The 16,622-nt window shown below is 42.1% G+C and overlaps 1 protein-coding gene across 7 annotated transcripts in view; it reads right to left on the bottom strand.

Moving 5' to 3' along the window:
* The window catches only part of fam189a2 (family with sequence similarity 189 member A2), a 108,903-nt gene that overhangs the window by 84,360 nt on the left and 7,921 nt on the right, over nt 1-16,622 (bottom strand). For 6 of the 7 annotated variants that reach the window (XM_068030566.1, XM_068030569.1, XM_068030568.1 and 3 more), the window contains exon 2: nt 10,382-10,438. In XM_068030566.1, the coding sequence (XP_067886667.1) occupies nt 10,382-10,438 (57 nt within the window). Of the gene's footprint in view, nt 1-10,381; nt 10,439-16,549; nt 16,614-16,622 lie in introns of those variants that run through there. The other variant, XM_068030573.1, reaches the window with a different exon arrangement.

Below are 16,622 nucleotides of genomic sequence, written 5' to 3'. Positions count from 1 at the left end.
TGACCAGTTGCATTCCACGGATGACATTCCCATGAGCGCAGCCTGAGTTGAGCAAATGTCATTTGATCGTCTATACTTATCTTTGAAACATTCAAACTCAATCTTAATAGATATTACTAAAGTTTCCTTTCAAAGAACATAATTGATATGACATTAAACTAATTTTGATAGGAATCTCTACCATCCTGTCAGTTGGCAAACTCTTCCAGCTTTGCTTAAGGCGTAACAAATTTATATTTTGGTTCTAATCAATACCAAAGAGTTATACATGTTTACACTATGTTGTGGCTTATAGTCCAATGTCCTCAAGATGCAGCCCAGTACTTGGTTAACCTTGCTTGTCTCCCATTGCCTAGAGGTGGTACTCACTGCCACAGCCGGCTCACCCATCAGCATCATGTTCCATTCTTGGTGGAAATCTCACCCTTGACCACAAACAGACCACACCTCTTTCTCCTCATCTTCATAACGAGGGCATTAGGGTTGCCCACTCTGGTTGGACAGCTTCCTAGAGGTTTCATCACATGACCTCCTGCCTCCAACCTGCCTCAGGAAATTGCAGAGCTTAGGGACTCAGTAGCTGAAGGCACATCTGCCAATGGTGGGGTGATTCAAATTGGGGATGTGCAAGAGATCAGAATTGGAGGAGTGCAGAGATCCCAGGTTGTAGGGCTGGAGGAGATTAGAGAGATAAGGAGGGGCGAGGCCATGGAGGGATTCAAAAACAAGGATGCGAATTTTAAATTTTAGGTGTTCCTGGGCTGGGAATCAATGTAGGTCAGTGAGCACAGGACTGATGGGTGAACAGGACTTGGTGCGAGTTAGGACACGGGCAGCAGAGTTTTGGAAGAGCTCAAGTTGATGGAGAGTGAAAGGAGGGAGGCTGGCCAGGACAGCATTGAAATATTACATCTAGAATTAACAAAGGCATGAATGAGGGTTTCAGCAGCAGATGAGCCGAGGCAAGGTGGAGACAGGCAATGTTATGGAGGTGGAAATAGGCAATCTTACATTCAACAATACAAAATGTTGAGTTTACAGCTAAAACAGTGTTATCAAACCATGTGGTTCTCATCATGTCAATTAAACAATAGCATTTCAGTGGATGATACTGAACTTTAAAATAATCGTTCTCAGGATGAAAAGGCCAGCATTTATTGCACATCCCCAGTTGTTCTGAAAAGGTGGTGGCGAGCCTTCTCTTTAAACTACTTTAACCTTTGCAATGATGCACACTGACACTGGTGGTAGTAGAGATGTTCACATTTTGTTCTGCAAAGATAATGGGAGAGCCCGTCAATATCTCAGTCAGGATGGTCAGTGACTCGGACAGGAACTTACAGGTGATAGAGTTGCCCTGACTTTAACATCTAGACCTTCTGCTATGTCTCAACTTCAATGCAGTACTGAGGGAGTGCTGCACTGCTGGAGGTGCTGTCTTTCGGATGAAACATGAAACCGAGACCCGTTCTGCCCTCTCAGCTGGACATGAAGGATTCCTCGGCCACTATTTCGAAGAAGAAAAGGGTAGTTCTCACTGGTGACCTGAGCCAATATTTATCCCTCAACCAACTCGATCAATTAAAAAAAATATATTATCTGGTCATTATCACATTGTTGTTTGTGGGAGCTTGCTGTGCACAGATTGGTTACTGCATTTCCTTCATTACATTACAACATGCCAAAGGTGCATCATTAGCTTTAAAGAACTTTTGTGATGTCTTGAGGTCATGAAAGGTGCTTCAGAAAGGCAAGTTCCTCTTTAACAATATTCCCTAACCCAAACCTCAGAACATCACCATCTCTGTGATATTTCTATTCCACACACCATGCCCTAGAGATTGCTTCACACCAGCCTGCCTCACACTGAATCTCAAGTCACTTGGCTGTTGCCCAACACTGGGTTTATGCTGAAGAAAGGATTTACAAAGCATGTTAACATTTATAACGGTACCAAATTAGAATGACTAAACCATGCGAATAGCAACTCTGAGCAAACCTTGCTCTTCACTTTTATCCTCCTATTCTATCAGTTCAATATAAAATGTGTCAAAATCAGCAAGTCACAAGAACATTAACCAATTACACAGTATAATTAACCAATCACAAAACGCACTAATCTCTGTGTCTCCTGATTATTAAGTCCATGATAATAAAATTATACAACACACTGCTAATTCCGCCAGTGATATTGGAGCCCCCTTGCTGTATAGGCCTGGGTTTGGACCTATTACATCATTCTGTATCTCAAAATATTCACAACGTGTCACCTGAAGGAAGCAGAGATGTGTTGGCCCTAAAACGTTAGTCAATGAACTGCCAGATATTGCCCAAACATTTACTGTGCTTACAGCCATTTTTTCACCACAGTTTAGAAATTATTTTTTATCATCATAATGTAGGGAAGATAAGCTGTACGAAAAGGACACATCAACTGCCACTCCTCCTCCACCAAGTTATAATCAACTGACACCCCAACACCTCACCCCGCCAATGTTATCATCAGTGAAGAGCCCTCTCGCCTCAGAGTCAGATGTTTGTAGCTTCAAGTCCAACACCAGAAACCTGAGCACAAAATCCAGGCTGTCACTCCAGTGCTGCACAGTTGGAACAGCCATCTTTGGGATGGGAATGCCCTCTCAGGTGGTCATTAAAGATCCCATGGCACTATTTTGAAGAAGAGCGGGAATGTTCTTCCCAGTGTCCTGGGCCATTATTTATTCCTCAAGATAGATTTATTGGATCATTATCACATTGCTACTTGTGGGAGCTTGCTCTGCACAAATTGGCTGCTGTGTTTCCTACATTACAACAGTGACTACACCGCAAGAAGTACTTCATTGGCAATAAAAGGCTCTGAGACATCCCGAGATTGTGAAAGGCGCTATGTAAATGCACATCTTTTTCTCAAGTTATAATCTACTGATCGCTCTCAAGTTCACTTTGAGCCTTATTGATCAGAGAGTACCCTAGCTCTAGCTGTAAGGGAACTGACCCATTGTGATATGCAAGATGCTGGGAAGAATGCTTCAGAATCCTTGAAGTTGGATCTGCTTATGTCATGCACCATAGTATCAGTGAGCAAAACTCCAGCTACAGGCATTTGCAGGTTATGAATACACAAGAAAGCTGCGATACTTCTACACACATGCTATTTACCAAAAATGTTTAAGATGGAGCCCCCGAAATTCAAACACATTTTTGGCTGGTCTTCAGCATAAACGGTGTATGTCGTTTTGATGGTTAGGAAATTCTGGTGGAATCAGATTCCGCTGGGTTTCTGCCCTAAAATCAACCACCCCAAATTTTCCTCGCACACCTTTTCTTTTCCTGTAATCGATCCACCAAGTCCACAAGGACCTGATTATCATCTATTACAACTAACTTAATATTTGTGGGATTTCCACTGAGAATGCAGTAGGGGGATACATTAGAATGCGAAATATAAGGTGCAGCTGTTGCCAAAATTGCTAAGAATGGTGGAGGGAGGAGACTTTATTGACCCTGAAGATTGCTGTCAATGTGAGTAGCCATTACTGCATTTTGGGCCAACTTGAAGAGTTATTTTCTGGCTACTGGCCTGGAGCAGCACCCCATGCTTGACTGTCATCCCATCCACCACCTTCAACATGCACTCCCTCCGTCACTGGTGCACCGTGGCAGCAGTGTGCATCATCTACAAGATGTAATGCAGAAACTCGCCAAGACTCCTTCAACAGCATCTCCCAAACCTGTGACCTCTACCACCCAGAAGGACAAGGGCAGTAGGTACATGGCAACACCACCACCTGCAAGCTCCCCTCCAAGTCTCACATCATCCTGCCTTGGAAATATATCACCTGTTTCTTTATCGCCCCTGGATCAAAATCTTGGAACTCTCTCCCTAACTGCACTGTGAGAACACCTTCACCACACGGACTGCAGCAGTTCAAGAAAGCAGCTCCCTAAAATTAAGAATGGGCAATAAATACTGGTCTTGCCAGCAATGCCCACATCCTGTGAATCAATTAAAAGTGAAAGGCAACTTTGAATTTGCTTCTGACTGCATGTGGAAGTGGGTTCCTGCTTTTGGGATAAAAAATTAAGTTGAATCAATGGGATGAGGAACGGGATATTGGAGGCCAATGATTTTCAAACCAAGGGGAAACTGCATTCAATGCAGTGACATGCTAAGGCTGGTGTAGACAGATGTGTGAAGCTCCATTAGTCGTTCCTATTTGACAGTGATCTGGTTTACTATGTGGACTGGCATAACTACAGTTTGGCAATCTGATCTCACTCGTTGGTTTAATCTGCTCCGAATCTTGGCCTTGACAACATCGAAATTGTAATGCACTGTTAGTAGTTTTGATCTGGCAGATGCTAAGGATGGCTTGCAGTCAGCGATGTATAAAGCATTAACATGATGTTTGTGATGGATCAGCCCCTGTCCATATTCTTTCAGAATGACTTTGGATGTTATTTGCTTTGACTAGACTGTGTGGCTGCTTTCTGTGCCACAAATGGAGATGGAAGCAGAAGGGACGTGTTATCTCAGAAACTGTTAGCTCCGTTTATTCAACAATGATGCCAGTCCCTAACATGTGCAACAATCACTACAATATAATGACCTCATTTACATTAAGCCAACATTAAGGACTAAATGAGATCAAACATTTAGATTCGAGCTCCCACCCCCTCCTCCTCCAAATAAATCCCAAAAGATTCCTAGCAAAAGCTGGATAGCGATAGATTGAGACAATTAGAGAGACTTTCTCCCGTATCTCCCAGAGAAGGTTACTTCTGAAGTTATGTCCTGTACAACTAAATTTAAAAAATGATGATGAAACATTCAGTAAAATGACAGATAACTGTGGGTGGCAGCTGTGATAATTTTTCCAACATTCAATACCAGTTCTGCCGTCTTGCACAACCCGGGCTGAATATAATGGTGCTGGTGGGGCTCCCAGTGCCAGGCTGAAAGGAGGGGGGAATCGCAGCTTGACCATTCTGAGACCCCCATCCTGATGCTACAGTGCCCGGGCAATTAACAGCCCGACACCGGGATCCCTTGCCTTTAAGGACGGGGATCTCACCTCCAAGTGCTGCCAGCCAATTCGAGGGCCTGCAGCTCAATAGTGTCAGCAGCGCCACTGGGAGCCTTGGACTCTAGCCCAGCGCTTGAAACCCTGACCTGAGGTAGGTGAGGCGGGGTCGCCGTGGCCAATCCAGCAGGCCCCAGCGATGGGTGGGCAATGCGTAAAGGAGGAGGTGGGTTGTTTGCTGGCATGGTGTCTCCCTGGGCCACAGATTGCCCACAGTGAAGGCCGCCCCACCCTCATTTTACTGGGCAACATCCCCGTGTGGTGGAAGCACCCCCCCGCCGCTGGTTAAATCACAGTCGTGGTAGGGAGGTGCGGGGGGGGGGGGGGGCGGGTGGTGGGAGAAGCCCTTAATTGGCAATAATAGGCCTCTTAAGGGCCTCAATTGGCCTCTGGACAGGAAGGCTGTCATCAGCCTATATCAACAACTAAATTGCGGTGCAATGGGAAGGCCCTTCCCGCCCACCATCCCCTGCCTCAATTCTATGGGCCCCCCACCTCCCAGCCCGTCTCCAGGGAGCCCATAAAATGCAGGCCCCTCAATTTTCATCACTCCACCATTGGTGTCCATGCCTTCAGCTGCTGAGGCCCTAAACTCTGGAATTTCCTCCCTAAACCTCTCTGCCTCACCAGCTCTCTGTCCTCCCTTAAGACTTTCTTTAAAACTTACCTCTTTAACTAAGCTTTTGGTCTTCTGCCCCAATATCTCCTTATGTAGCCCGATATCAATTTTTGTTTGATAATGGCTCCTGTGAAGCACCTTGAGACATTTTATTATATTAAAGGCACTATATAAATGCAAGTTGTAACATCCAAAGATGCCTCAGGATGCAGTTATTCCTCTACTTTTGCATCACTGCAACATGGATTTGTGTGCATATCAACACAAAAATTGCAGTATTATGAGATCACTGAGTGCGGGGAAGTAAAAGGCCAACACACACCAGACCGCAGTGAAAATCCAGCCTTACAATGTTCCTCTGAAACAAGGATACTTAGTTCACCTTGAGATTAGCAACAGGAATCAAGGGAAGGCTCTCTGCACATAATTGTGTCATTTTTGATAATTTGTAAATTCAATAATACCATTAATTTTGGAAAGATTATACACATATGTTTTTATCATGCTCAATGAATTATATACACAAGAGCAGAAAGCTGCTGGGGATTTGAAGAAGAGCTTAAGCTTCTTTCTATAAACTCGATCATCAAAACCTTTATAAATCATCCAAGGTAAACAATGAAAATTAAGCTTCATAATATCTAACCTGCGTTATTCAACCTTGATCAATGGCGTTCCACAGAAGACATTTCACTGCTCAAAGCAACACAAAAACCACGCTATTGCGCAAGAGTGTTTGATCTTCTCTGTCTATACTGTACTTATCCATAAGATGTTTAAATCCCATTGCTAACCATGTATTTATCCCGTTCTCATGAAAGGAATTTCCCTCAACCTAACATTAGTCCATTTAGTTACAAAGCTCTTCCACATTAATGAAAATTGTAAATCCCATGTGAACTGCAAAGATCTAGAGGACAGGATACCACCAATGTTGAAACAAGTGAGGCAAAAAGCAAGACAAATGGGGTAATAATGTTTCGGAGATGGCCCTTTGGGTTTTAAAAGTCGGGAGATTGTAAAAGAAACAGCCTCTGGCTTTCATAAATGGTCGGGAATGTCATTTCCCCATATCTATCAATGCTTGTTAAATTTGTGCACGTTTCCTTTGGATTGTTAACTTGCTAGGTTAAGCGAATGGGAAAAACTGTGACAGATGGAGTTCAAAGTGCAGAAGTGTGAGGTCATCCATTTTGGACCCACAAAAGATAGTTCATGATATTTTCTAAATGGCGAGAAGCTAGGAACTGTGGAGGAGCAGAGAGATTTAGAGGTCCAAGTACAGAAATCATTAAAAGCTAGTGGGCAGGTACAAAAAACAGGTTGCATAGATGAGGGCAAGCTAATTGAGGTGATTAAGATGATTAAAGGATTTGATGGGGTAGATAGAAACTATTTCCTTTGCTGGTGGGGGGAATCCAGAACAAGGGGGTATAACTTAAAGTTAGAGCTAGGCCATTCAGTGGTAATCAAACCTGGAACTCTCTTCCCCAAAAAACTGTTGATGCTGGGGTCAACTGAAATTCCCAAACTGAGATTTATAGATTTTTGTTAGACAAGGACATTAAGGGTTATGGAACCAGCACAGATAGATGGAGTTAAGACACAGAATAGCCATGATCTAATAGAATGGCAGAACAGATTTGAGGGGCTGAGTGGCCTCCTCTTGTTTGTTTGTTCCTAATATTTGTTGCCCACGCCTCTCAACGTTTTGACCAGCTGGATCGTGCACACTTCTGATTCTTTATTAAAGTCCGATTTTTTAACCTTTGCACAACTTAACCCTACAATCATCCCTTGCACCATCACATCAGAAGCAGAGACAGCAGCTGGGAAGTGGGTACTGGGACTGCTCCTGAGAGACATAGTTTCTGGCAGGAGCTAAGGAAGATGGCATTCGTCTTGCCAATTTTGATCTGCAGAAAGTGTCAGCTTTTCAAAGACCTGGATGCTTCAATAGGCAGGCTGACATGGAGCCAGGGAGAGTAACATGAGGGATCCAGTTAGCAGTCAGTGATGTACCTGTTGAATCTAACACCATATTTACAGATGATGTGACTGAAGCTAAAACGTAGATGTGGAAATAGAGACAGGGTTGCCAACCCTCCAGGATTGGCCTAGAGTCTCCAGGAATTGAATACTAATCTGTCCCGAGTAACAATAAGAACATTTGTTGGTGTTTATCTTCAATTTTCTTTGAACTCTTTTGTTGACTATTTTTTTTTTAAATGGAGATATAAGGGCAGCTTGAGTGGTCATATGATGAAATCTCCAGCAGCATGTCCAACCAGAGCTGGCAACCCTAAATGTAGAGGGTGAATGAATGCTAGAGTTTGTGGATACACTGGACTTGGTGAAACCATTGGAGGAGACAGACTGACTACGTAGGAACAGGATGGAATGAAACATTAGGACACAGCACACAGAGGAAATTTCCTGCCCCAATTTAGCCAGTTATATTGGACAATCTATGTCAGGCTTTCACTTAAATTAGGCTGTGTCAAATTTTTCAGATATCTTAGAGCAAGTCAAAAAAAAATCACAAGCACTTTATCGGTCACAGAAATAACCCAACATATGATACCTACTTTAAATGTGTCCGAAATGCACTGAACACTTTTTTTGTTGGCTTGCAGTGTTAGTATTACTGTTTAGAAAATGTTGTCACCAGGAAGGAATATCAGCAGAAAATTTGTACTTCTTAATTGGTGCTATCTTTATACAGCACTTTTCACGACCATAAGACATTTCAAAGTGCTTTACAGCCAATTAAGTACTTTCGAAGTGTAGTCACTGTTGCAATATAGGAAATATGGCAGCTAATTTACGCACAGTAAGCTCCCACAAACAGCAATGTGGTAATAACCAGATAATCTGTTTTTGTGATGTTGATTGAGGGATAAATACTGTCCATGGACACCAGGAAAAGCTCCACTGCTCTTCTTCGAAATAGTGCCATGGGATCTTTTATGTCCACCTAAGAGGGCAGGCAGGGTTTAACGTCTCATCTGAAAGACTGCATTGCTGACAGTGTAGCACACTCTCAGTACTACACTGGAGCACCAGCCTTGACTTATGTGCACAAGTCCTTGAGAGGGACTTGAACCGAGAACCAGAGGTAAGAGTGCAATCAACGGAGCCATAGCTTAGCTTAGAAAATGCTGCTCCAAAAGGAAAGCCATTCCAAAACTCAGAGGACCAGCTCTTTCCATTAGGTTGTGGATCCCCATTGTTATTCGCCAGTGGAATTTTTCCATCTGCTGTATTTGTAAAGGCATCCAGGGTGTGTGCCTGAAACAGGCGTTAGGCTCTTTGAAAGTGTCAATAGGGGCCCAAGGTCTGTTTGAGACTCCCTTTATTAATGAGATGAGGTGAAGAAGGCTGAGGGGAGGCTCATGTGGAGGATAAACTACAGCATGAAGCAGTTGGGTTTTATGGCCTGTTTCTGAGCTGTAAAATGGCATGCAATTCGATGTGTTGCACAGAATGTACTAACAGTTCTCTCCAGACTTTATATTACACAAATCTGTGTATTGTACAACAGCAACTTGTATTTATATAGCGCCTTTAATATAGTAAAATGTCCCAAGGTGCTTCACAGGAGCGATTTTTAGACAAAATTTGTCACTGAGCCACATATGGAGATATTAGGCCAGGTGATCAAAAGCTTGGCCAAAGAGGTAAGGTTTAAGAAGCATCTCAAAGGAGGAGAGAGAGGTACAGAGATGGAGAGGTTTAGGGAAGGAATCTTAGAGCTTAAGGTCCAGGCAGCTGAAAACACAGTGACCTGTTTACTTTATTATAACAACTTCCATTTATATAGCACCATTAACATAGTAAAACGTGCCAAGGTGCTTCATAGGAGCAATAATTAGACAAACATTTGACAAAATTATACACCATTAATTGCAACAATGGATAATGGAAACAATTTAATAGCCTGAATCAGCACAGAATATGCTGAGTTGATCCTCAGAGGGAGAAATATATCCTTCTTAATACACTGACCAAAGTGCCAAGTCATTAACTGATAGTTGTTCCAACTCCAGCCAGGTCTTCAAGTAAGATGCTTGAACATATTTTGAGATCAAGTGAGAACTCAAGTGAGTTCTTTGATGAAGTAACAGAGAGGGTAGATGAGCGTAGTGTGGTTGATTTTGCATATATGGACTTTCAAAAAGCATTTATTAAAGTACTACACAATAGGCAGGTTATCAAAATTGAAGCCCATGGGATTAAAGGGGCAGTGGCTGCGTGGATACAAAATTGTCTGAGGGACAGAAAGCAGAGAGTAGTGGTGAACAGTTGTTTGTCAGATAGGGAAATTTGGAGGGCTAAGGGGTGAGATGAGGAAAAACTCTTTGATGCAGCGAGTTGTTATGATCTGGAATGCACTGCCTGAAAGGGCGGTGGAAGCAGATTCAATAGTAACTTTCAAAAGGGAATTGGATACCTGGAGGCGAAAAATTTGCAGGGCTATGGGGGAAAAGAAGAGGAGGGAGGGAGTAATTGATAGCTCTTTCAAAGAAACAGTACAGACATGATAGACCGAATGGCCTCCTTCGGTGCTGTAACACTATGATTTTATGCTATGAATGTCCTGCTACTCAGCACGTGGCTGGTATGGAGAACACAAATTAAAAAATGTGTGTGAGAGAGAGAATGAAAGTTCTCTTACCAGAAGCAGCATTGGCTTTTTCCATGTGGTTAATCCCAGGATGCCTGAAAGGATCACCTGTAAATAAAAATAAATTCCAAGTCACGGGTTCACTCTTGGGTTCAAACAAGCTAGAAAATAAAAGCAACTCCACCGAAAGAAAATCAACCAGTTTACATATGTTGCAGGAAACTTGCACAAGATAACCTGCGCAAACTTACTATCTGTAAAAGCTAGGCCACAAGCGTAACCTGTTAATGGAGACAGGTGAACACTAATGTAACTTCTTAATGAGGATTATAAAAAGTTATTTACAAACTGAGACCGGATTCTTTAGAGCATAGAAGATTCAGGCGAGATTTAATCGAGGTGCTCAAAATCAGGAAGAGTTTTGATAGAGTAAACAAGGAGAAACTGTTTCCAGTGGCAGAAGGATCAGTAACCAGAACACAGAGATTTAAGGTAATTGGCAAAAGAAATAGAAGGCACATCAGTAAATTTGTTATTATTTGTTATTAAACAGCAAGTTGTTATGATCTGTAATGTGCTACCTGAAAGGGCGGTGGAAGCAGATTCAATAGTAACTTTCAAAAGGGAATTGGATAAATACTTGAAAGGAAAAAATTGCAGGGCTATGGGGAAAGAGCAGTAGTGGGACTAACTGAATAGCTCCTTCAAAGAACCGGCACAGACATGATGGGCTGAATGGCCTCTTTCTGCACTGCATGAGTCTACGATTCTGGTCATCCGCGCAAACTAGTAATCAGTTGAGGGAGAATATTCCCTGTTCTTACAGATACAGGTTGATACTGATATCAGAGTATAAATGTAAATTGTTCATGGAGATTAAAGCTTGTTGATGGGTTGCAATACACCAGTGTGGTTCTCAAACTGTGGGGGACATTCCACTTGTTGGGCAGAGGCTACGAAGCTAATATAGGGCAAACGTAAAAAAAAACAAGGTCTGTCAAAATATGTAGAATAATAATACAACTGGACACTGTAAAACACATTACAAAGTCCTGAAAACATTGTTGGCATTGCAATTTATATTTTTCTTCGAATTAAAAGATGAGGAAGGTTTTCATCCGTTAAGACATTGACAAACCATTTGGAAGATCTCTCATGAGAACTTTCAGTAGGTTCACACTGTAGCCCGAACAGGACTGAAGTTTCCAGTATAGTGGGCTACAATGCGAGCTTCTGTGATAAGGTCCACTTTGTCCTTTATCACATCAATATCACAGAGATTAACTGGTGACCATTCACTCACTGCAGTATCAAGAAGTTTACTTTTTCCATCTGCCTGCATTTATGATCTGGCATAGCACATCTAGATTCTGTGTACATTAATCAGATCAGAATGGCCTGAGAGCATAGATGACATAGAATGTACAGCACCGAAACAGGCCATTCCGCCCAACAGGTCTATGCCAACATTTATGCTTCATATAAGGCTCCTCTCACGCCGCTTCATCTCACTCTATCAGCATATCACTCCAAAAAATGCCAGAAAAATGGCAAGAGAAAACTGGGATTAAAAAGAATAGCAAATCCAGAAGTAGAATGGAGGTGGTGGAAAGGAAACACAATTATTATGGTTTGGGGATTTTCATTCCACATTCATATTTGTGTGAGGAATTTCCACAGATGGAAGCATTCTAAATAGTTATGTGGTTGTTCAAACACAATTTAGAACAGAGAAACAGGAGGAGGCCATTTAGCCCCTCGAACCTGTTCTGCCATTCAGTGAGATCATGGCTGATCTGTGACCTAACTCCAAATACCTGCCTTATCCCTTAATATCTTAATAACTATCAATCTCAGTTTAAAAATAATTGATCCAGCATGAATTGCTGTTTGTGGAAAAGAGTTCCAAATTTCTGCTACCGTTTGTGTGTAGACGTTTTTCCTAATTTCACTCCTGAAAAGTCTGCCTCAAATTTTTACACTATGTCCTCATGTCATATACTCTCCAATCCGTGGAAACAGTTTCTCTCTTCCTACCCTTTCTGTTCCCCTTAATATCTTGAAAACTTGGATCAATTCATCTCCCCCCTCCCACCACCCTTTAGCAGAAATGATGCATAAATCTGTTTTTGCCATTCCCTAGGTCACAGGGAATGCCACATTGGCCCAGAGTTTGCAGTTGTAATGATGGTGAATCTGTCAATATTCACACTCATTACTGTGTAAAATTGATAGGAACTTCCGGTGTCCGCACACATTCAGCTAAACCCAAACATCTATGAGTTGCTGTCAGTGATAACCTGCTCCTCCACAGGACATGCTATTGCAGTCTTTGCAGATGCAATCAAAGGTGAGTCAGTGATTTGACATGAACTTCAACTTATTACGCATTATTCTCATTGTAAAAACCATTGAAAAGGTTAATCCTTGTTGAATGAGGTGTAACTGAGTTTTTAAATGGCGTACTAAGTCATAATTACTAAAGAACCTCTCTGGCCCTGAAAAACTACTTTATAAGTTTGGAGTATTATTCCCTCCATTCCATGATTTTTAAAATAATAAATATAATCTCCTTTAAAAGTTTGTTTATGATATTTTAGCTTCTACCCTGTGCTTGTCCCAACTTTCATTTCGCTTTCTGTAAAACGATTAAAAAGTGAATCATAACCTGTGCATTTTAACTTCCTGGTTTGCTGTCTGAGAATACTGCAAGCTGATTGGCTGATCAGCCTGCTTGATGATATCACTGTTCTTGGACGCCACAGATTCCCTACAGATGGCGGCAGATTGAAACAGACGTTGTGATAGAGGAAATCAACACCACAGAGTCTGCAAGACTTTTGTGGGCAGCTTCCTTCAAGGTCAGTGGAGTGTGCCTTGCCTTCGCCACTGACTGAAAAAGCCAGGCCATTGGTGACTAATGTACGCACCTGCACACTTAGCTACAAATCTCTGATGTCAACTGCCCTGCTTGATCTGCAGATCCTTAGAACTTGGTATAGATGAGCTTAGATGAGATCACTCAGCCAATCAATGATGCCTCATTTTGTTAATGAAAAATTCTCACATCTAATCAATTACATTATTTTGGAAACCATTTCTTTTTGCTTTAAAATATAAATGTTAGACCAAATCAGCCCAGCCGTTATCAGGTTAGGAAAAGATTGTTGGTAAATAATGGCAATCTGAGGACATAGACCAATCGCACAGCAAAGTCAGGTGCAATCTAGCAGCCCAGTTGCTGTTTAGAAAGAGTTAACTGCTAAACCCCAATTTCTATCGCTTCACCAATGGCGGCTGTGCCTTCAGTTGCCTAGAGCATAAACTCTGGAATTCCCTCCATAACCCTCTTCATATCTGCCTCTCCTCCAAGGGGATTGCCCAAAAGAGTAAAGATGTCTTGCTGCAATTAAATAGGACTGTGTACAGTTCTGGTCTCCTTACCTAAGAAGGATATATTTGCCTTAGAGGGAGGTGTAATGAAGATTCATCAGATTGATTCCTGGGATGAGAGATTGAGTAGAATAAGCTATATTCTCTGGAGTTTAGAATAATGAGAAACATATAAAATTCTTGTCAGGCTTGACAGGATAAGGAGGGACTCTCTACCTCTCTCTGCTGAGAGGTTGTTTCCCCTGACTAGAGAATCTAGAACTAGGGGTCACAGCCTCAGGATCACGGATGAACCATTTAGAACTGAGATGAGGATAAATTTCTTCACTCAGAGGGTTATGAATCTTTAGAACTCTCTACCCCTGAGGACTGTGGATGCTCAGTCAATGAGTATGTTCAAGACAAAGATCGATAAATATTGGGCACTAAAGGAATCAAGGGATAAGGGGATGGGGTGGGAAATTGGAGTTGATGGAAAGCACCAGCCAGGATCTTATTAAACAAATAAATAGTTTTGAAAAAGAGTCGCAGCATGTGCTGTTCCATCACTTGTCCTCCCCCACCCCAATCAGGACTTAGCAGAGGTTCACTGCCTCACCAAATGGGCAAGCTGGAGGTGCCCAGTAATTGGAAAGAGGCCCAAGGCCCAATTTCTGGTGAGCCGTGGGTTTCCCGATTGGAGCACATACTGTCGGAAAACCACCCTGCCAAGTACAGATGAACCCTTGTGTAAAAACGAGTATATGCACAGATCACAAAGCAAATCTTACTCTTCATTCCTATGTAGTTCATATTATATACTATAAGAGAACACTAAAGTTTCCCATGTATAATTAATTATCAGTGCAGATAAAACAGATTTTAATTGATGAACAACTTTATCCAATTGCACTGCCCCTCCTAGCTTGGTAACATCTGCAAATCTGACCAGTCTGCATTGAGTTTTTGAATCCAAGTCATTTGTGTTAACTAGAAGGAGTCTTAATCCCAACACCAAAACTTAGGGCATCCCATGAAGTACTTCACCCCACTACAATATAACTCAAACAAGTACGAATTGTTTTTTTACCCTTTAGCCAATGTCTTATCCGATCTCTGGGTTTAACCTGAATCCCTAATGTTCTACATTTAATAAACAGCCTTCCATGTAAACTTTGCAAAGTGCCATTCAGAGGGGTCCAGGTACATCCAGTCATTGGGTTTCTCAATGTCTAGTTGAGTCAGTCACTTACACAAAGGCACTAAGCACATTGGATGAAATCTTCTCCTTCTGAATCCATGTTGACTGCTATTAATGAATCAGTTATTAATGTACAGATAATTATCAAAAATTTACCCCTGATCATTAACTCCACTATTTTACATGGAATAAAGTAAGACAAATTGCTCTGTAGTTGTTTTTGTTAGGTCAGGGTATTAAGGGTTACTGAATCAAGGTGGGTGGTTGGAGTTAAGATACATATCAGCCATGTTCTCATTGATTGGTGCAACAGGTTTGAAAGGCTGAATGGTCTCCTCCCATTCCATTGTTCCTTTTTTGAATATGAGGCTATATGCAATCTACTGATCCCTTGCCAGTGTCCAGTGACTCTCTCACAGTGATTTTGAGCACCTCACAATATCAATTCCATGGTATCCTTCAAGACACTGGGATAAATTCCATCGATATCTGGAGACTTGTTTATCTTCAGGCATTTGAGCCTGTATAGGACTTTGAGCTCATCTGGAATTGGCCAGCCCTGCCACTGAATTGTAACCAGTGCCTGATTGGCTCTCTTCAGATAAACTGGCCTAGACTTTATCTACTTCTTTCAACAGGCCTTACGAACTGACTCCAAAAAGATGCTGCCAGAGCTGTTGTGTATTTTGAGCACTTGCTATTTTTATTCCAAAATATGTGACTGTTTGCTTCTTTTTGTGACCTGCCCGTGGGCGAGAAGTTGAAGACTGACCTATGACCCTTTTTCAAACAGGTATTAGTCAATAGAGCTGACAATTAACCAGCTACCCAACCCCACCCCTGCCACCCCTTTCTTGTGAAATCCAATTTTCACAGAAACTTAAATAACATCAAAGCAATACAATGTTTGCATAGTTTATTAACTACATTGGCTCCTGGTCCAGCAATACTAATTTAAAATTCTCAACCATGTATTGAAATCCCCTACAACCTCCTCCCTCACTATCTGTTATCTCCTTCAGCCCTTCAATTCTGGCCTCCTGCACATTCCCGATTTACCACCACTGGCAGCTGGGCCTTCAGCTGCCTGGGCCCTAAGCTCTGGAATTCCCTCCCTAACCCTCTACGACTCTTCACCTCTTTCTCCTCCTTTAAGACGCCCCTTAAGACGACCTTTTGGGACAAGTTTTTGGTCAACTGTCCTAATATCTCCCTATGTGGCTTGGTGTCAAATATTGTCTAATAGCTGTTCTTGTGAAGCACCTTGGGATGTTTTACTATGTTAAAGGTGCTATGTAAATGCAAGTTGTCGCTGTTCATGTGCATAGTTATGGAAAAAATACTGCAGAACTTGGTGAAAGCTTCAACCTGTATACAATTCGCCATGATGTCCAATGAAATGGAGATGCCTGCAAATGTTTATTTTTGTACAGTATTTATTGACAGAACTGAGGAAATCAAGAGCAATCATCTATTCCTTCCGAGATTAGTGGTATGCAGTTAATTGTAATTTCTGTAAATAACTCAGATTTGCCAAAGTCTCCCACAGCTCAAGAGGAATCTTCTGCTACTCCCTTGCCTAAAGCACAGGTATGGAATTTGGAAGCTTGCACTACCCTGGGCTGTTGCACTAAAGAAATACATACCAATCTGGTACAGCGGCAAGTTATGTCACATGATCCAGTCAGTCGACCAGACGTGCTGTTGTTTCTCAGTGCT

The sequence above is a fragment of the Heterodontus francisci genome, chromosome 4 (genome assembly GCF_036365525.1).
Source record: "Heterodontus francisci isolate sHetFra1 chromosome 4, sHetFra1.hap1, whole genome shotgun sequence".
Lineage (NCBI taxonomy): Eukaryota > Metazoa > Chordata > Chondrichthyes > Heterodontiformes > Heterodontidae > Heterodontus > Heterodontus francisci.
Note: the sequence above shows the minus strand (reverse complement) of the source record. Positions and strands in the feature narration are given on the sequence as shown.